Source organism: Anas platyrhynchos, chromosome 26 (genome assembly GCF_047663525.1).
Source record: "Anas platyrhynchos isolate ZD024472 breed Pekin duck chromosome 26, IASCAAS_PekinDuck_T2T, whole genome shotgun sequence".
Classification (NCBI taxonomy): Eukaryota; Metazoa; Chordata; class Aves; order Anseriformes; family Anatidae; genus Anas; species Anas platyrhynchos.
The window spans coordinates 1,144,925-1,165,595 of NC_092612.1; the positions used below are offsets into that span (position 1 = coordinate 1,144,925).

General features: G+C 57.5%; 1 protein-coding gene and 2 long non-coding RNA genes across 5 annotated transcripts; 1 reads left to right on the plus strand and 2 right to left on the minus strand.

Annotated features, from left to right (window-relative positions):
- Window positions 1-721: 721 nt before the first annotated feature.
- On the minus strand, window positions 722-4,803 carry LOC119713730 (uncharacterized). Its single transcript, XR_005260985.2, has 3 exons — window positions 4,605-4,803; window positions 2,872-4,008; window positions 722-2,746 (listed from the first exon to the last, which is right to left on the minus strand). It is a non-coding gene; the product is annotated as an uncharacterized lncRNA (long non-coding RNA).
- Window positions 3,394-19,504, plus strand: PLEKHO1 (pleckstrin homology domain containing O1). 3 transcript variants are annotated; one of them, XM_027444464.3, is made up of 7 exons: window positions 3,394-3,530; window positions 4,348-4,485; window positions 10,989-11,129; window positions 11,644-11,748; window positions 12,497-12,598; window positions 13,068-13,834; window positions 14,106-15,166. In XM_027444464.3, exons 1-6 carry the CDS (start codon window positions 3,501-3,503, stop codon window positions 13,830-13,832), a joined length of 1,281 nt encoding a protein of 426 aa, XP_027300265.1. In that variant the 5' UTR covers window positions 3,394-3,500; the 3' UTR covers window positions 13,833-13,834; window positions 14,106-15,166. The 3 variants fall into 3 exon arrangements, with proteins under 3 accessions (XP_027300265.1, XP_027300264.1, XP_027300263.1); XM_027444463.3 differs by lacking the exon at window positions 14,106-15,166 and adding an exon at window positions 17,389-19,504 and having other exon boundaries at window positions 3,395-3,530; window positions 4,339-4,485; XM_027444462.3 differs by having other exon boundaries at window positions 3,395-3,530; window positions 4,339-4,485.
- LOC139999467 (uncharacterized) lies at window positions 13,885-17,391 on the minus strand. Its single transcript, XR_011804966.1, has 2 exons — window positions 17,152-17,391; window positions 13,885-16,246 (listed from the first exon to the last, which is right to left on the minus strand). It is a non-coding gene; the product is annotated as an uncharacterized lncRNA (long non-coding RNA).
- Window positions 19,505-20,671: the final 1,167 nt, after the last annotated feature.

The following is a 20,671-nucleotide window of genomic DNA, read 5'->3' on the forward strand; positions in this document are numbered from 1 at the left end:
GAGGGTGTTGGTTTTTTTTTTCAGAATCAAAACTTTGGAGAAACTTCATTTGGCAAACGTCAAACTAGTTTGCCCCCCCCCCCCCCCCCCCCGGAATAAAATTAAGTTCCCTTTTCTTCCCAGCTCAGCCTTTCTTTGTAACAGAAGGACTTTCAACACCTCGGGAGCGAAGCATTTCGCTCCACGCACGGTTCTTTATCTGCCTGGTGCTGGGCTCTGCCCCTGCACCCAGCACCTCTGACCCTGAGCAGTGGCACCCATGGGTGCCGGGACCCGGCTGCACCAGGGGAATTGAAGCCGGCTCCGAAATCCCTGGCCAACAGCGAGTGGTTTCCAGCCCCCCCAGGTCCCCTTTTCCTGGGGGTGGGCAGAGCCAGGAGCCCCCTGCGGGAGCCACCTCGCTGCCACTCTGAGCCCCAAACCCTGCAAAATCCGACGTCCCCCCTGAGCTGACCCTGTCCAAAAAGCACTGCTGTAATTGTCCTCAGAAACAAGGAAAAACGCGTGCCCTAATTAAACTCGCTTCGTCTTCCTGAGCAGCAGTTTCACACTTGATATCCAGAGGCAAAATGATGCGGGGGGAGGGGGGGGGGGGCGTGAGGTGGGGGTGTTAAGTGCATAAATAAACCGAGGGTGTTTGTTGTTCTGCTTTTGCAGCAAGAGGATATTTTGGTAGCTGTTTGTTAGGAATCAACACATCGTCGGGGGGGAAAGCTGCAACATCAGGGCTGAGAGGAGCCAACAGGGTGACTGAGGACAGCAAAAAGGACGGAGCCACGAGGGCGGAAAGGTTTTAATTTCAGCTGCCCTTCCTGGTCCTACAGAACTCAGCGGGGTTTTTGTGCCCCGTGCCACCAAACCCAAAGCTGCAGGGCTGTGCCGCGGGCCCCTGCGGAGCTGTTTCTTGGGCCATGGATTTATCTCATGCAAAAGAAAGCAAAAAGTGAGGGTTTGGGGTCGTTTTTTGGAGCAGCGAGGAGTCGGGGGTGCTGGAGAGACCGCGGTGCAGGATCCCAGCATCCAGCACCCGCAGCGGGACCCTGATCACTGCACGGACCCTTTGGAGCACCAAAGTGCTACAGAAGTGGCCGTCGTCGGTTTTTAACAGGAGATCTGAACCCTTCTGCTCCTCCCAGGCTTGCTCGCACCCAAGGGGCCGCTCCAGCTCGGGGCCGCACGCTGCTTTTTCCTGCGGCGATGTTTATCGGGTGTTTTTGATGTATCCTGCCTCCATCGCAAAAATAAAAAATAAAAAAAATACGCCGCTACTGGAAAACCAAGCTGGGAAAACAAACGGGCCCAGCATCCAGTCTACACAGAGGCTGTTAAACGATGGGTCGAGTTCATTAGCAGCTAATAAAGGACTAAATTCTTCCATCAGCTGTTCCGGTATGCGAGATGCGGGGATTTCACTGGGGGCTGGTTGCCTGCGTGTCTGGGCACGAGGCCATCCTTGCTGTGAGCGCGCATCGCAGGACAGCCCGGGCTCTGCAGGCAGGATGGGGACTGGGATGGGGACATGGGGACGAGCAGAATCACCCTCTTGCCATGTGCCACCCTGGCTCAGAGAGGCCACAACCAGCCCATCCCCAGCCCTCCGAACCCCACATCAGCACTGTCCGGGTCGCTGCCAGCAGTGGGGCTGCCTGTTTCAGGCACGGAAACGTGAGCTGGACTCCCTCCTATCTCCCTTCCTTCCGTGCAAGCCGCTGGTGTTTCCAGCCCTGAATCAGCAGTCGCATCCTCTCCCACCGTGAGTCACTGCCACAGGGCTGCCGCAGCCAGCTACGCCCCTCGGCTCTCCCGAAGCAGCCCGAGGATTTCAGCTCCAGCTCAATTCCTCCTCCTTGGGCCGAGCATGCTGGTGCTTGGCCATGGGCGGACGTTTGGTGACTTCCCGGCATGGGGACGGCCATCGGCCGTGGCTGTTTGCACTGCCCGATGCCTTCCGTGTTTTGTCAAAGCCTCTTTTCCACTGCTTTGGTCGATGGGGGAGTGGGTTGGGAATCGTTGGGACCCTCTGATTAACAAGAGGTAGTTGGGCTCAGAGGGGTAGGAAGGCACCCGGGTGCACCCAGCGCTGCGAGCATTAGGGCGCTGCGCATTGGTTCAAAAAGTCAAAACCCACTCATAAATCCATAAATCCATATATCCATATATCCATATATCCACAGCCACCAACACCAGGCTGTGCAGAGCATCCCGAGGGAGGGCACTGGAAGGGAGCAGCCCCCCAGCACGGCGCTTGATTTCAAGGGCATGATGAAGCTCTCCCGCTGGAGAAAGCCTTCCCCCAGGTGGTAGGTGGTCACCTTTTGGGTGGGGAGCAGGGCTCGCCTCCATCCCTCCAGCTCCTCGCTCACAAGCCCCCAAAACACTCCGCTATTCGCGCTCACCATCCGACACCTTAAAAAAGCCCCGAGCGGCCCCGCTCGAGTTCACCATCAGTATTCTCCACGCATTAATTCCAGCGCACTCGGGTTCAAATCCAGTCTGCAATCGGCAAAGTGTGGGCGTGTGCCAGACTGACGGCTCAGATGGAAAATTTTCACTGTGAAGCAACCAGCGGATCCATCGATCGGCGATTGATCAATGGATCAGCGATTGATCGATCTATTTCTTTCTCCTTATCTGCCTCGTTCTGAACAGAACCATTTCTCCTTTTCTCTTTTTTGTTCTTTTTTATGTGCCTCTCTCTAACCCTGTCTGTGATCCCCCACTGGGAGTTCTCAACTCGCAACACCTGCTGAAATAAAACGGGGAAGAACAAATAAGCAGAAAAAGGGGCTTTTTTCTTTCTTCCTTTTTTTTTTTTTTTTTTTTAAAGCCAAGCATTTCCTTAGATCTGGGAGGCCGTGCCCCACATCTCACCACGTAGGTCCCTGCCTGCAGGTATCGGTGCTGGGCAGTGGGCCCTTCTCCGAGCCCCCCAGGGGCTGCCTCTTTTCCCAAACCGTGGTTACACGTCCGAAATCTCGGCTGCTGTTGGGGCACAGCCCCCTGCCCGTGCCTCCTGGCCGCTTTGCCACATCCTGGGAAGTTTTGCCGTGACCTCGACCAGGCACCCGTCTGCCGGGGTGCCCCCTGCCCATCATCTGCAAGTCAGAAACAAAGAAGAAAACCCTCGTGGGCTGCGATTCGCCCTTTATTGTGAACCCCAGACGTCACACGCGCACGGCTATAGATGGAGCTCGGGAGCCCAGGCCAGCCCAGTGCAAGCCCACGAGAGCTCAGTGATGGTGGTGGTGGAGCTGGCTGCCGGGGGGGGACGTGGTGTCTGTGCGGCTAAGGATGTGTTACAGAGGCGGGCTGGTCCTCATGTAACTGGAGAGCGGCTGTAATCTACAGAGGGCGAGGACGGAGCGGGAGGGAGCGGAGGTGCCCTGTGTATTTCCCAGCCGCGCTCTCCCCAAGAGGAGGCCGCCGGGAGCCCCTCTCCGACCCCCCCCCCCCACCCACCCACCCCCTCCCCATCTCCCTCCAGCTCGGCGCACCGAGGAATGATGAAAAAAACCAATTCTGCCAAAAGGGTGAGTTCGGATCGCTTCTGCTCCGGGGCACGGTGGGGTGGGGGAGGCTCCCGGATGGTTTGGGGAGGGGGGGGGGGCTCATCGCCTCCTGCTGCCTCTCCCCACCACAGCCCCTCGCTTTGCGAGAAGAAAAAAAAAAAAAAGCAAACCCAACCGGATCAAAACAAAACCAAACCCAGCGCCGTCTCCTTCTCCTCTGCTGCCCAGCGCTTCTCCTTCCTCTCGGATTTGCCCGGAGATGCAATTCGCCGCTCAGGGCAGAGCGATGTGGGCAGGCAGTTTTCATTTCTGCTCGCAAGGAAAGGATAAAAACCCAGACACCATCGATCTGTCGCTTTGCTCGGTGCCGCCTGCGTGTTGCCTGCCGTGCCCACAGATCTTATCTGCCCCTGGGCAGAAATCTCAAAGCAGAAACCCGAGCATGGATTTCGCCTCTGGGACTAAATGTTGATAAAAGGCTCAAAAAACGCGATTTCCACTGCAGTAAAAAATAAATAAAAATAAAAATCAGTTGCAAATCTCCTCGTTCCTCTTTCCGGCAGCAGATGCATGTTGGGGGAGGCGAATGCAACCCAGGCGCCTTTCTTATATAATGCAGGGGTGAAACCCTGCCCGTGGGGCTTGTGTCCCCCCCCGGCGCTGTCGCTGCCCCGGAAAATCCACGCGGAGGGGATGGGGCCAAGCGGCGGTGGGGGGCCAGGGGCCGGGGAGCGAAGTTGGGCGAGGAGGGAGGGGGAGAAGGGGAGCAGCAAAGCACGAATTAACCCCGTTTTTCCTCCCCGTTTCCTTCCCTCTCCCTTTGTGTTAGGGCCACCAGGATGGAAACCAGCAGTCTGCGCAGCCCGAGAAGGTCGGCTGGGTGCGGAAATTTTGCGGGAAAGGCATTTTTAGGGAAATCTGGAAGAACCGTTATGTGGTTTTGAAGGGAGATCAGCTTTACATCTCGGAGAAGGAGGTAGGCTCGGTTTCGTTTTCCTCTCCCTTCCCCCCCCTTCTTCCCTTTGCACATGAAAAGCGCCGCGAGCCCCAAGCCCCCCGCAGCCCCCAGGGGCTGGGACCGGACCCCCCCCTTACCAAACCTCTCTGTGTCCTCGTGCTTGCTGTCCCCAAAAATAGGGAAATTCAAGGGGTTCCCCAGCAGCTGGAAGCGTGCCCCTGCTCCAGGCTGGGGCCTGGGGCTTGCTGTGGGGTTTATGTGAGATTTAATGGGATGTGACTCGCAGCTGGGCCCCGGCTGTCCTCGCACAGCTGCCCCCCCTTAATTTTGTCTTGATCAATTTATCAGGAAGGGACCCCCCAGGCAAGAGCTCTCCTCCCTCTGAGTCCTTCTTAAAAGCTCACCATGAGGGGTGGGAGGGTGGAGAAATTTGGGTAAAAACACCCCATTTGGGTCAGGGCCTGGTGGGTCCCTGCCTCTGGTGTCTGGCTGTTGTTCAGGGCTTGGGGCCTGCTCTGAGGCACGCCGCCTGGCCCAGCCTGATCGATTTAGGACCAATTTAGGATCTGGAGAGATAACGGGGTCCTGAGCATGATGCATAATTTGATTTAGAGGCAAATTGAGTCACGGGGCACGGCAAAGCGCAGGTGGGGATAAACGCTGCAGGGTGAAGGGCCCAAACAAGGGAAGGATCAGCGACTGGAGGCACCCAAATACATGACCAGAGTGTAGGTTTGGGAAAAGTTGGGCGGAGAGACGGGTTCAGGAGGCAGGCATTGTGGCCAGGAATCCTTCGGTCCTGCACATCTCCAGAAGTACCACGGGCTGGAGGGGATGTGTTTTCAGCAGCAGGCCCAGTCACCTCGCGTGGCTCCCCCCAGGCAGCTCTCACAACCTCTGGGGCCGGGGGTCCGAGTTTGGGGCCTGCTGGACACGGCGATGAGCAGGAGGGGGAAGGATTCACCCACAGCATGCTCCTGCGCCGGCTTGGGGGAACATTTTGCTGAGCCAGGGCCCTGCTCTGAGGTGGCGTGGAGGCAGATGTTGGGGCAGAAGGAAGCCTGGTTATGGGCTGGCCACATGGAGCCTGTGCTTAAAGGGGAGAGGAGTCCCCGCCAGCGAGTCCAAAGGGCCCTCCCCGGGATGGGGAGCACACGGGGTCATGCCTGGGAAGATGAGAGCATTTTGCAGAGCCCCGGCCACCCCGAAGGCCCAGCTGTGCTGCCAGGGGCTGTGCCGGGGTGGGTGGCGGTGTCGCTCGCCAGTGCCCCGAGTCTTTGAAGGGCAGAGAATAAAGCAGGAGCAAAAGGCTCTGCTTGGCTGAGCAGCAGGGAAGCCTGGGCAAGCCAGGCTGCACTCATACGGGAATCACCACCAGGGAACATGTGCAGGAAGAAGCTGTCTGTCCGTCCGTCCGTCCCTCCCATCCGTGTCTCATTAACGGCCCTGATCTCCACGTCCCCGCGGGTGCAGGGTGCCTGAGTGGCCACGGGGTGCACCTGAGGTTGCTTCAGGGCGAGTGCATTTCTTTCTTCCCGGGGAAAAAAAAAACAGCGTGTGTGCAGCTGAAGCAGTGCTGTAGCTGTGTGCATGCGGGTATGTGTGTGAAAGGCCATAAATAACGCGCAGCAGTGACTGCCGATGTCTTTATATGGAAGAATCCGCGGTGGTGTAGCGATGTGGTTGCAGAGGTAACATCTGGCTGCGTGCACGTGCACCCAAGTGTGTGCCTGTGGGAATGAAAAACCCACCCGTGTCCCTGCTCCGGGGATCTCAGGGTCTGAGGTGGCTCCGGCTGCTGCCGTGTGGTGCTGGTTTGGGGTGTGTGTGCGTGGATGTCTCAGGTTTGCACATGGATGTGTGTGTGTGTACGGGGAGGTGTCCGGTGTGTGCGTGCATGGATGTGTCAGGTGTGTGCACGGATACTGTGCGTGTGCATGGATATGTCAGGTTTGTGCATGGATACATCAGGTTTGTGCATGGATATGTCTGGTGTGCACATGGACACGTCTGTTTGTACGTGGACATGTCCGCTGTGCGCATGGACACGCCTGCTGTGGCTGCCCACTGCTCTTCATTTCCAAAACTTCCCGCTCAATGCAGTTGGGACTTTGAACCCCAAAACCCTCGGCAGAGCCAGGTCTCCGCACACCAACCCGCTCTGGGACCCGCCGTGGTGCCTGCACTGTCCCCTCCGCAAAGCCACGCGTCCCTCGGTGCTCAGGCTCCCTCTGCGCCCCCTTCCCTGGCAGCAGTTGCCTGAGGCTCCTGCCGGTGGCTTAACAAATTGGGACTTAAGTGGAACAGGACAGAGCCTCTTTGGGCTTTTCACGTGCCAGATTATGCCCAGTGGAGAAAATGGAGCCACTGCTGGGTTGTGGTGGTGAGCGGTGCGGGAGGCTCCGCTCCGGGGGCAGCCTCTCCGCTCGGGAATCGCTGCTGGTGGGGCTCCGGCCACAGCCAAGGGGGGAATCACCTGGTGGGAACCCCGAGGACACACGGGCAGAAAGCTCTTGTGGGAACGGCCCCTAGGCAGCTGGAAACTCAGCGAGGAAGCTCCATCGCCTGCTTCAGCAAAAGATCAAAGCCCTCTGCTCGAAATTATTTTCGCTCCATCAAAGCCACCGGAGCAAGGTGGATGTGGTGGCTGGAGCGCAGGAGCTAACTCCAGCATTAACCTCGGTGTTTCTTGTCAGCTCCTCTTAAGCTCAGCAGCTGCTGCGGACCAGCGGGCGCGTTGCTCGCGGTACAAGCAGAAGGGGGTCAAATGCTGCCCTCAGCTCTGCCGAGGAATTCAAAGCAGACATTTAGGGACGTTTGCCTGAATTTTTGCCAGAAGGCAGGGCGGTGGCGCAGGGGACGGGGACGTCGTGCCCCCCACCACAGGTGTCAGTGCAGGACGCGGAGCTCAGCCCTGAGGGACAGGGGCAGGTTTCCAAAGGCTCCCAGCAGCAGGGTCAAGCTGCCAAAAACCCACCAGCATCCCATGGGAACCTGCTGGGAATCCCTGTGCTTTCCAGGGGACTGCCTGGGACCCATGCTTGGAGGCTGGCCGTGGTTTATTCATTTTGGTTAGGAGGTGCTGGGAACAGCTGATAAAAGCCTGGGCTTTCTCCCTGGTGGAAACCAGGTCTGCAAGGAGAGGAACCGAGCTTTATTAACCAGCTGATACACCTGGAAAAGGCGGGCAGGGCTCTGAGCTGTGCTCTGGCATTCGGGCATCAGCTGGAGGCTGTGAACCTGCCCTCCCAGCCCCAGCCTTTCTCCCTTCCAAGCACGCACCGAAATGGGAGCTGGGGCTTGCAGCCCGCAGTCAGGGCCGGGAGCCTGCGCTCGGCTCCGCCAGCCGAACTCGGTGAACTTAGGCAAAAAATCCCTTCATTATTTAGCATTTGGTCATCAGCCAAAAAAAAAAAAAAAACAAAAAACCACCATTCAGGGCAGCAACACGCGCGGCAAGATGTGCTGAAGCGAGCGGCTCTCTGCGAAGCAAAACCTCCTTCAAACTATTTCTGCGTTCTTCCCCCTCCACACCGGCTCCCTTCACCTCCCCCCCAGCCCCCCAAATTTCTGGTAATTGTTCTCCTGTTTGTAGCGTGGCTTTGTTACTGCTCCGCGCTTGGGAATTGCAGCCAGACCGCCACAGACACACAGCTGGGCTCCTGCCACTTCCTGCCAGGAAGCCCAGGGCTGTCCAGACAGCATGAACGGCCCCGCGATGACGAGATGTTAATGAGGAAATGCTTCTCGGGGCTTCCTTCAGCCTTTTCTTGTTTGCTACCAACGGCGGCGACTCAATTAGCACGAGAGCACTTGAAAAGACGCCTGCTCTCGCTCCCCGCTCGCTACGGCACCGCCAAACGCCCGGTGCCTGGCAGGGATGTGTGTGTGCACACACGTGGGTGTGCAAGGGCGTGCGTGTGTGTGTGCAGAGCAGTGCCTGGGGTTCCTGTGCATGGTTCCTGTGCACGCCACGGCTGCAAAGCGCCGGTGCTGCCCCGGTGCAGGTGCTGCTCCCGTGCCGGTGCCGCTCGTGCCCGCAGGGAGACTTCGGCTTTCGGCCAGCTGGGACCTGCTGCCCCTTCCCTCCTCGCCTCTTGCACCTTGAAAGCTTCCTTCCTGCCTCCCCACCTTCCTCCTCCTCCTGCTCGGCCAAGCTCGGTTCCACGCTTTGCACTTTGGACACTTTTGGCACAAGGTCTCGGTGGCACCGTCCCGCACAGGCAGCACCAACGCTCCCAGTCCCGTGCTGGGGTGGCTGTGGGTTGGGGAGTGGGGCCATGGGTGCAGGGTGCTCCGAGAGCCGAATTTCTCGCAGGCTGATGATGGGGAGCAAGGGATGGAGCAGGTGGCAGCCGAGCGATAGCCTGATTTCAGCTGAACTGTGCAGAAATTTCGGTCCCTCTGCTGGGTGGCAGAGCTGAAGTGAAACTTTCATCTCCGCTCGGGGAGTGCAGGCTGGCCGGTGCCAGCCCCCAGGCTGCCAGCGTTGGGCTGCCGGGCTTGGCAGGTTTTTTGTTATGCCCCAAGCCACTCATAAATATCTGATGGATATGTTCTGCTCGGTGCCTCGTGATTTTTTGCAGCCTTCTGTATTTGCGCCAAGCCTGCCGCGTCGCAGCGGGGAGCTGCTCGGGCGAATCCCACCAAAGGATCACGAGGGGAACCTCTTGCTGCAGAGCAGAGGGCAGGAGCTGCTCGTCTGGGAGGTTTGAGACCCGTCTGCTTGCCCCACATCACACCCATGGGGGAGAAAGGACCCCCTGCTGCCGGGGACGGGCACCGGCGGCTCCTTCCAGCTCATGGCTCCTTCCTCCAAAACATCCCCCAGAGCCCCACGTGCTGCATGGCTGCACCAAGACAAAGCCCTGCTGGTGGAAATGAGGAGAGCCCCCTCGCAGCTCAGATTCTGCCCAGTTTGCCGTGGGATTGCTGCGATATTTGCAGCAGCAGCAGCAGGGGAACATCACGCACAGCACGCCGAGAAGCGCCTTAGCTCGGTCAGCGCAGAGCCAACATGGACCCAAAGGATTTTTTACTTGCACGGAGCCAAAAACCCCCGCAGGGGGCTGAACATGCCCACCTGGCCCAAAACTAAAGTTCTGGACCCCGACACCATCCCTTTAGTGCCCACGGATGGGGCTCAGCCCTTTAGGGTTTGTCACAGGTCCGTGCGCACGCAGGGCACTGGCTGTGCCGTGGGGACGAGCACGGTGCTGCAGCCCCGGCACACGTCAGTCCCGGTCTGGTGGCACCTGAAGACCCCTGTAGGTGGTCCTAGGGGTGAGGTGGGCTAGAGGCAAGGGTTTGGGCTCCTGGAAGGAAGGTGTCTGGCTCGCCTGCCTCCGCCGCGCAGGCTCTGGGTGTCTGAGACGCGAGGGGAGGGCTGGGGAAGTCCCAGTGACCTACATGAGCAAACATCTGGAGCAAGGACTTCTGCCGCAGCCGGGGCTCGGGGGGATCGGCTCCTCCTGCCGCAGACGGCTGGGGCTGAGTTCAGCCAAGATTCTTGGAAAGAGGTGGATTCAGGATGGCGCCGCGGCAAGGGGAAAGCCGATTAGAAACGCACGGGGAGGGAATACGAGCGGGCACAACGTGCCAGAGACTTCCCTATCGTAGGCTGTCGTGAGGATGCTTTGAGCAGAAATCAGGCACTTTTGGGGCTGCACCCTAGAGCCTGGAGCCAAGTTTGGGGGTCCGATGTTTGCTAAGGACAGCAGCGGAAGGGAAGGCTGCACCCCATGGCTGCTAGGGGAATGGATGTGGAAGCAGAGACATCTTGCAGCAGCTGCGAGGTGGCTTCACAACGAGAACTGAGAAATGCTTGCGGCAGCGAGCCTCGGCCCCGGCGCTCGCTTCCCCCTCGGATGTCCCACGGGACCCCAGGCTGAGCCCCCGGCGGTGCCTCGCTGAGCCCTGAGCCCCTCGTTGGGGAGCAGCACGCTCCTGGTGGCCGTGGGCCGGGGCTGGGTGGGCTTCACCCGCCCCCCGAATCAGCTGTCAGGCTGCGCTAATGCCACCGGGTTAAAAATAGGAAGCGCTAAGCTTCATCCCTCCGGCTGGTGCTGTGCTGTCTCGGGAAAAGCAGCGAGCACCAACGTGATCACCCCTCGTAGCCACCTCCTCCCACAGGCAGGGTCCTCTCCACGCTGCTGGCACCGATCCTGCTCGGTTGGGGGGTCCGCAAGCACCGGGCAGAGCCTGCCCACCCCGCGGAGACTTTGGGGGTGGCGCAGTGACCGCAACGTGCTTGGGGTTCCTGGAGGAATCCTGGAGCAAAGCAGGAGCTAACCCAGGAGACTGATTTTCAAGTCATCCTTCTAAATACGTCTCCCGACTCGAGTTAATGATACCATGCTGAAAAGCTCTGTTTCTCCCCCAAAACTGAGCGTAGCACCAGCTAGAAGTGCTGCACTCGTGCCCTGGGTGGGCGACGCTCACCCCAGGTCGGGCACCCCCCGTCCGTCAGCACCTGCTCCAGCTGACACCCGCCCGGCGGCCGTTTCTGTTTTGTTTTGCAGGTAAAAGATGAAAAAAATGTGCAGGAAATGTTTGACCTGAGCGATTATGAGAAATGTGAAGAGCTCAGGAAGTCCAAAAGCAGAAGCAAAAAGAACCACAGCAAATTTACCCTCGCCCACTCCAGGCAGCCTGGAAACACGGTACGCAAGCACGCGGTCAGCCCCGGAAAGCCGTGAGCTCTGGGGGGCTCGATGCAATTTTGGGGGTGATGCTGGGCCTGAGCTCTGCAGGAGAACAAAATGAGGTTAAAAACCCACAGATCCCCACCGCGGGGCTGGCGGCAGTGGAAGAGCTGCGGGGAGGAGCGGGGGCTCTGTGGGGTCGCACAGAGAAGGTGGCCAAGGGAAGCATCAAAGAGCCACAGGGGGATTTGTCCCACGAGTGCTGCCTAAAAAGCTAAAAAGTACGGGGATGGGGGCACGGCTGCCTGGGAGAAGGACCCTGGAGGTCTCTGTCCTGAGCCGTCCCTGGCTTTGGGAGGAGCTGGGTAACACCCTGCAAGGCAGACGGGGAGAAGAAAGGGGGAAAATGGGAAGCGGCCGCGCCGTCCCCAAGCGACATGAGCAATGGGACAATTGAACAAAACGCTGCAGAGGCCAGAAGTGAGCATCCCTGGAGGGCTTTAGGCTCTGAGCTGAGTCCCTTCTTTTGTAGGCTCCAAATCTCATCTTCCTGGCTGTGAGTCCGGAAGAGAAGGAGTCCTGGATCAACGCCCTCAACTCCGCAATCACTCGTGCTAAGAACCGCATTTTGGATGAGGTGAGCGGGACGCCGATGTCTCAGCTGTAATATTTTGGGTGATGCTTTTTGGCTGCCTGTAGGGTGGGCTCTGCTGGAGCTGCCGGTGGTTTGACCCCACCTCGCCTCAGAATTCCCGTGCGAGCCCTCACGCCTTGCACAGGGATTGGGATTGTGGAGGGGAGGGCTTCCTAGGGCTTCCTAGGGCTTCCCAGAGCTTTTCAGGGCTTCCCAGAGCTTCCTTCCTGTCCTCGCCGTGCGTTTGGGTTTGCAAAGGAGCTTTAAGCAGTGGCACTGAATTAAGGAATTAGCTGAAAACCAACACGGTCCCCCGCTGAGAGCCGCCCACGGGCACCATCTGCCACCCCACCTCGGTCCCTCTCCATCCTGCCGAGCCCTCTGGTGCCGGGGCCGTGCCCCTCGCCGCGTTTCAGCCCCGTCTCACATTTTAATGCTCCGTGCCGATGATTTTAGCCCCCAGCCTCTTCCATCCACACTCAGGGCTGCGCTGATGGTGACACAAACCCCTGTAGGGAAGGGGAACTTAGGGCATAGCACAGGAAAAGCTTCAGAGCAGGGATGGGGACGGCAAGGCAGTGGGATGGCTGGCTGTGAAGAGAGGCGATCGATCACTGCAGCTGGGAATTGCCAGGAATGACTCCGGGCACAGAGGGGATGGATTTGGGGACCCCAACAAACCTGACCCCTCGTCGGAAGCGTTGGGTTTCCCGAAAACCCAGGTCCTCACCGGGCTTTGCCACCACTGTAGGTGACTGTCGAAGAGGACAGCTACCTCGCCCACCCGACGCGCGACAGAGCAAAAATCCAGCACTCCCGACGCCCCCCGACACGGGGACATTTGATGGCTGTGGTACGTACAGCAACCCCCAGGCCGGCTAGGTAAAATTCCCTGTGGCTATTTCATTTATCAGCGGGTGCTTGAGCTCTGGCCCGAGCTGCGACTTGCCACGAGCCTCGGGGCTCCCCTTGGGTGCCAGGAGCAGCCCTCCGGTCATGCAGCGCTCTCCATCGTGTTGTGTAGGTCTGGCAGAGTCACCAACACCCGTGTCACCGGGGCTGGAACCAAAATGCTCTTTCGGAGTCCTGCTGGGGGGCGTCCCTGGGGCTGGGGGCCGTGTCCCCACGTTGGCACATCCCACTGTTTGTCCACCCCGTGCCCTGGCTAGGAGCAGTGACCTGGCACACGCGGGGGCTCTGCCGCTCGCCCACGCTCGCTGTTGTCCCTGCTCCATCATTGCACACCCAGGGGACGCACGCCTGAGGTTTCGGTGCCTCTCCAGGTAACACGAGCCTAACCCAGACCTCTCTGCCCCCCCCAGGCATCTACCTCAACCTCTGATGGCATGCTGACCCTCGACCTGATCCAGGAGGAGGACGCCTCCCCGGAGGACCACGGCACCTGCGAAGAGAGTTTTCGGGTGGACCTGGACAAGTCGGTGGCACATCTCGCCGCCGGCCGGCGCCGCTCGGATTCGGAGAATGTCAAAGCGCCGGAGAAGGGCCGGACTGGGAGCCTCCCGAGGCGGGAGGTGACCTCGTGGGACAGGTCCGCGCCGCGCAATGACTCCTTTGACAAAGGGACCATGTACACCCCGCAGGTCCCCAAAAAGCTCTCGCACTCGGAAAAGAATAAATGTGCCTCCATGGAAGAAATCCTGTCCCGGCGGGACTCCTCCGCGCACCGGGCGGTGCTGAGGAGGGGGCTGGAGGCGCAGTTTGCCTCCGCGGAGCCGGAGCAGCTGTCCCGGATACAAGAACTGGTTGCACTGAAACTGGAAAAAACTCAGGAACTGCTGACGGAGGTGAAGGGCTACGGGGAGGGCAAGAGGAAGGCCAAGGACTCCAACACCAGCACCAGCACCACCACCTCTTCCTCCTCCTCGTCTTCCAAGTCGGACTCTGAGAGGATCCTGCAGGAATCCGAGAGGCTGCTGGGGGAGGCTTCCTCCACCTGGAGCCAGGCCAAGAGGGTGCTGCAGGAGATCCGGGAGCTGAGGGACCTGTACAAACAGTTCGAACTGCAGCAGTCGGACTCAAAGCCCAAACAGAGCTCACAGGCCCACTACAGGAAGAGCATGATGTGAAGGCAAGCCTTGGGATGGGGAGGGAGGGACACGGGAGGGCGGCCGTTTGGTCTTTTTTCTTTTTCTTTTCTTTTTTTTTTAATTATTATAATTTTCAGTGTTTGAAAGAGTGAAAAGGTGCCTGTTCTCACCTGAGTTTACTTCTCAAAGCTTGAACCTTTCCTCTCCTCCATCACCCCTCCTCCCTTCCCTCCCGGTGAAATGACCCCGTGCTCCAATAAATTCAGTTGCAGTTTATACCTCCTATTTTAAAAAGCACCCTTTGCACCGCAGGCCCCCAGCTTCTGTCATGCTTGGAGGACGGCAGAAAGCACCAGCTCCTACAAAATGCCCCTGCATGCCTGGAGCAGCACGTGCGTAACGATGGGGACGGATGCTCTTGCGCTGTACAAGCCCTGGCTTTGCTGCTCTCCAAACCGAGCTGTATCCTGCACCGCAGCTCCTTGACCAGGAGTCTTGTCTTGCTCCCTCACTGTCCTCTCGGAAATAAATGACAAACAAAAGGTGTCCGTCCCAGCCAATGCTTGCAAGTCCCCCAGCACCCAGGAACTGTCTCGGAGATGCTCGTGAAGCTCCGGCTGACCTCAGGTTTCCCGCGAGCCGGCGGCGGCGCGGGCTGGACTGCAGCCGCGAGGCTCCCGTCCGGGCACGGTCCCGCTGTGAACTCCGGGGTCGGCGGCTGCTCGTCTCGTGGTACATTTTTCAGCCCTCCAAAGGGAGGGCAGCAGGTATGCAATCCGTGCCCAAACCAGCCCTGGCTCCGGCGATGCTTTACAGACCCCCCCCCCAGCCCCGTGCGATGGGAGTGAGCGGCTCCACGTCTTCCTTTCTGTGCAAATAGAGGATGAAAGCCTTGAATCTACCCGACAGCCCGTGCGGGTTGTTTGGCGGGGTTGTTTGCTGGCTTTTTCATTTTCATTTCTTCTTTTTATTTTTTTTTTTATTTTTATTTTTCCTCTTTTCTTTGAGCTGAGGGGAAATGGAAAAATCAGGGTTGCGTGCAAGCGGCAGCCGGAAACCGAGAGCCAAAGGGAGTTTTGGTGGGTTTGAATCTCGCTCGGTGGGGCGGCAGGGGGTCGTCCCTGCTGCTCCCTGGGGTCAGGATCAGACCCACCAAGGTGAGAGCTTTGCTCCACGGGGCTCAGCTCGCATGCCGTTACGCAGAAGGGCACGAGGTGGATGTCAGGATGTCTTGCAGGGCTCAGAGTACACCAATGTGATAACATCCAATCGTTATTTTATTATTTTTTTTTTTAAAGAAATCCAATTCCCTTGCCTACATTGCAAATAACCCCTGAAAATATTAAAACCAAGAGAGTTATTTCCTGGCTGCAGTCGGTGTTGTCTATTTTCTTTTAAACCCGGGCTCCCTGGGACAGGAGCCCGGCTCCCGTCGCTTGTGCTCCGCTCCCCAGGGCCGTGCTGCTGAAGCAGACGCCAGCGCTGCGAGGAAAGCATTTCTGCTTGGTTCCCATTGCTCCTCCTCCCACCTTCCCATCAGAATCGTTACTCCTGGCACCGGGTTCCTGAAGGTCTCATTACGGACAGGCTTCAAGCCCAGCCTCGCGCCAAGCTCTTGCTCGCTCCCGGCTCTGGCACAGCTCTTGGCCCGTCACCGAAGGATGGTTTTGGGATGGCAACACCGGCGTGGTCACGCTCTGCTGCTGAGCCCACGCTGCTGCAGGCCGGGGGAACACATCTCACCCATCCAGCACTTCTGTTCTAGCATCTTTCCTCACCTTTGGTATCACTCGAAGGATCTGTCTGGGTACATCAGAGGAAAAAGCGTAATCCCTAGAAGAGACTAAAAGGGAACGCACGTGAGCCACTCCGATAAAACCCTTCCCGTTCAGCTCTTTGATCAAGAGAACAAGAAAAATATGCAAATAATTTCCAGGTGTGACGCTCAGCATTAACGCTAGCCTTGTTTTCAAAGTAGGAAAGCTATTCCAAAAGCCCGGCGGTGTGAATTGCGCAGGGACGTGCAGGTGCCACGAACGAGGATGGGAACAGCCCTGGTCTTTCTTCAGCGCCACGTTAACACAGAAATCGGCCGATTAACAGAGCCCGAGCAGTTCCAGAGGCACTGAGGTCACCCAAAACACGTCCCTTTTTTGTGAAGTCAACAAGCGTGTTTCGGTTCTGCCTCGACAAAGTTTTGGGGCTGGATCCTCCTGGCCGTCCCCTGCACCCTGCTCCCCACAGGAGGCTTTGCACGGGGGCAGAGCGATGGGATGATAGCAGCTTTTTGGCCCAGCCCGTGCACGCCTTTTTCCTTGTAACTAAAACGAGGTTTGGAGGAGATGATGGGGCTGATTTAGGGAAGGTTCGATGTTGCCAAAGCTGAACTTTCTTTCAGAATTTGCTCCTGTTGGGAAGCGTCATTTCTGGCAGGGCCCAGGGAAAGGGAGCGTCTTATGAAGGAAAAGAAAAAAAAAAGAAGAAAAAAAAAGACTTTTCAGAGTATAAAATCTCTATTTTTCACTTGGGAATATTTTTGTATTATTAAAAAAAAAAAATAGTTTTCCCTTAATAATTGCTCCAAGTCAAAATAAAACATTTTGTTTTACCAAGCGCCTCCCACTGCACAGAGAAAGGGTAGAAAGATCCCCCACCCCTTCTCCCAAATGGGCTGTAATTCTGCACCCTTTTTATTCTTTTTATTTTTTTTCCAATTATTTTAAAATTTTCAAAGTTCTCCCCTGTCAACCCGACTTGTGGGATTAGAGACAAAAAGCCAATTAGGAGCAAGAATGGCACGTGCATGGAAAACATGCCAGCCACTCCGTGCTGCTGCACCTTGAGTGCAGCCCCCAGCGAGCAAACCCAGAGGGGGTAGAAATTTTGCTTTTTTCCAATAATAATACTGATAACAAAGAGCCTTCAAGCCACAAAAAAAAGTTCTGCAAAGGATTCCAGTAGGTGTTTTGGAGTCAGGAGGGTTCGGGAGCCCACCCAAAGCACAAGACACCGGGGTCACACCCTGAGAAGCTCCCCGTTGTCCCCAGCGTCGCTGCTCCTTCCAAAAAGCCCCTTGGAGCTGCTCTGGGTGGCGATTTTTTTTCAGGGAGCTCAGATGTCCCCAGGTGAATGAAATCATGAATTAAGAGTTTCTTAATACTTAAGAGCAAGATCCCTTCGTGTGCCTGAGCTGGGGGAACCTCAGCGTTTGGAGCCCGTCCTCCAGGCTTGGCCCCACATCCACCTGCAGCACCGTGCCTGGTGTCACCGAAGGAGGCAGAGAAGAGCCCCAGGTCCCTGCCCGCTGGAGGGCTGGTGAGCAGCCCAGAGCTGCTGAAAATACCTGAAAGACAAATACCTGGAAGAGATGGTGCAGGAGCAGCTGTAGGTGCAAACAGGAGCTGGTGCCATGCAAGTGCTGACCACGGTTTGACTCCGGTGCGTGCCCAAGTCAGGGATTGAGGTGTTGAGCTGTGAAACGCCCTTTCAAAAAGGAAATTTCCAGGCTTTTATTCCGGAAAATCGCTCCCAACTTCTCCTTCAGGGACATTTCCAAAGGCCTTTCGTTTTGATTTCTGACTTTCTTCCCTTTCAGCTGTCATCCCCAGCATTATGCAAGCGTTTACAAGGGAAAGCATTGCCAACAAAGCGGTGGATCCGAGGGTTCGGCGCTCTCAGCACGGCCTCCTTCCTCCTCCTCATCCCAGTGGGGGCTCTCAGAGGGACCCGGGACTCTTGGGGAAAGCAAGAAAACCGCCCGCCCGCTCCCCCATCACCTCTGCCTCCCTTCCCTTCTGCAGCCCGGCCTCCAGAGCTCCTCCAGCCTCACTCCCCACTCAGAGGGCGACGCAGGGCAGGGGCTGTGGTGCCCACCAGGCTGCGAGGTGCCCACCGAGGTCCGATTTTGTTGAAATCCCCCCCCCGGGACCGCACCTCGGGGTCCCGCTTGCGTGGCACACACAGCGACGCGGTGTCCCCGAGGCTCCCAGCCACACGCTTGTTTCTCAGGTGTTCAAACTTTGAGCGTTATTTAAGACTTTTTGCCAAATCCCCTTCCCCGAATCTGCCTTCCCTTCTTCCCGCACAGCTGCAGCGTGCTGAGGAACCTGCCCCGAGCCTGCTGCGGGCTCCTGTTAAAGAAGCTTGCACCTATTTACTGGCTTTTTCAATAGGAAACAGCTTTCCTTGGCAATTTTGTAGGGAAACTCCCCCCCAGCTCTCCTCTTACGTGTGCTCCTGTCCCTCCAAACACACCAAAAAAAAAAAGGCAGGAAGAGAAAACTTAGAGAAAAACTGCCCCCTGCTCCATCTCCCCCATGTCTCCATGCTTCATGCACAAAGGAGCAGGGACCCCGGCCCCTTCCCGGTTCAGTCGGACTCGGGGGGCTCCAATAAATGGCACCATCCCCCCCCCCAACCCTCCTTGCACACCCATGGGGACCACCCTGGGGGCTCTGTCTCCTTGCTCTGGCTGCAGCCTCCCAGAAAACTTGAAGGCTCTGCACTTCTGGGATTTTCTCCCTCGTCTGCCTGTCCTGAGAGCAGAAGGGGCTGGCCAGAAGCCCCCAGCCTCCTGTCCTCCCCCCGGAACAACCCCTGAATGATTTCCAGAGGGCTGGGAGCTGTTTGCACCCGAGCTCCAAGAGCCCACAGCCGACAAAAGGCATCAGCAAGAAGGGAGCGGGGACTTTGCAAAGCTGGGGGCAAGAAAAGGGGAGATTTTAGGGACCGGTAATGGAGCTGTAAAACACGAGGAGGCCGAGGCCTGGAGATGCAGGCTCTGGGAGGCCGCGCTGTGCTGGCTGAAGGAAGCAGCAGCAGGAAGGCTGCCCCTGACCTTGCCCGGCCTCAAGGCTCCTCTGTGGCCTCGACAGAGCTGGGTGGGCACCCGGCCATCGGCCTGAGCCCGGTGTCCCCCCCCCCGGCAGGGCCTGCTTTTGGTCCTGGTGCTGCTGGAGGGCCGGGGCGCTGCGCCCCAGCCCAGCCCAGGCCCAACTCCCGGCCTTCTGGCAAAGGATCTCAGGGACTCACGGGTTTTAGTTATTTGCTGGAAGGTTGGTTTGGCCTTAAAGGACAGCGGCGTGGGCAGAGCAGGGAGGTGGTGGTGGCCAGCCCCTTCCTCTTCTGGACATCACGAGCTCCGGCCCACGAGGAGCCACCAGCGGGGCCGGGTGCTTGGCACCCACCAAAGGCTCCGGGTTGCACGGACGTCCTCCAAGCGGCTTCTCCTCACAGCAGCCACGCAGTTTGCAGGGATGCCACTGCCATGGGTTGCAGGAGACGTCTGAAGGCCGCCACGATGAGGGCAGCCCTCGCCAAGGAGCTCGCCTGGCTGCGGCGTGAGGCTGCGGCCGCCCCCTTTTTCTGTCTCCTGCTTTGCTCGGACACCCGAAGTTCCTCTGCGCTTGGCTTCCATCCATCACCCAGCTCCGGCAGCAGCTGAGCACAGGGGAATGTAGATATCGGGAGCACGTTTCAACACCCACCCGGTCAGACCTGCCCAAGGTTGGCTTTGCTGTGTGGTACCGGGTCGCATTCCTTTTCCACCACTCTTCTTCCACTGCCCAAAGGGGTCAAATCGTCTGCAAACCAAGGGAGCGAAGGAAAACCCCGGAATAACGAATCCTCATGGCTAACAAACCGTGTGGCTTCATCCCCCAACAGCCCAGAGCAAAACAAGTTTCCAGGAAAAAAAAAAAAAAAAAAAAGGGAATTTAAGGGCTTGGGTCCCCCACCACCTCTGAGAGCGTGTCGGTGGTTTGGGAACAGAAATGCCACCAAAAGATGGGTCGATGGGGATGGGATTCGTTTTCCCTGCCATCAGTCAGTTCACATCCTTACCCAGAAATGGTATCGCCAGTAAATCTAAACTATCGCAGACGCTCATCTTGGGATGGATAAATCACCTTCCAGGGGTGTTGATTTCCTCCCAGTAGCTGCGCACAAGCCCAAGCAGCTGAAGTTGGCGGAGCTGATTCCTGCCCATAAGCAAAACGCCTTGTCCTGCCTCTAACTCGTCAAACTCCTCAGAAAGCCTTGGTTTCCACGTCTGTTGTACAAAGGGGCTTTGAAGGTGCTATTTTTTCGCTGCGACTGCTCAATAGAATATTTACAGACCTGATTTTGTTGTTGCTTGATCTATCAATTCTTTTCCTCTCTGACTTGTATTTCAGTTTCTCCTTTCCTCTTCTTACAAAGGGGATTTGGGAGGGGGGAGTGGAATGGGTTGTTGCTTTTGGAACCAATCTGCACTGATTTTTATGTCAATTAAACCTTCCATATGTACAGACTCTGGGACTTTGTTCCAGTCTGCTGCAGCTCTGTTTACTTTGATTGATTTTAAGGCTGTGATGAAAAGAATTTTTTTAAATTAAAGGAAAACTAAAAAAAAAAAAAGAACTCTTTCTTAATAGATTTTGCATAACCAGAACCACCACGTGATGTTTCCAGGACTAATACTGAGCACATTTTCATGCTGATGAACCAGATTGCCCCACGATGAGCTCTTTTCTCAATGGAGGTGCCGTGCCAGTGACCTGCTGGGACGGGTGGCGCTGGCACCGAGCATCGGGTGCTGCTCACACAGGGCGAGGGCAGCGCTCAGACCCTGTCAGCTCCACAGCAGCCCTTGGCCACGACCTGCTGCCACTGCCGGCAGCCCCAGCCAGGTACCCCCAGAGGCAGGTTTGGGGTTTGGGTCAGGTATCAGGAAGAAATCTTTCCCCAGGAGGGTGGCGAGGAGCTGGAGGTGCCCCTTCCCTGTGGGGGGGACCCAAGGCCAGGCTGCATGGGGCTGTGGGCAGGAACCAGGTGGGTTTTGAGCTCCCTGCCAACCTCACCCATCCCACAACGCTGTGACGGGGACAAGCGAGGCTGGA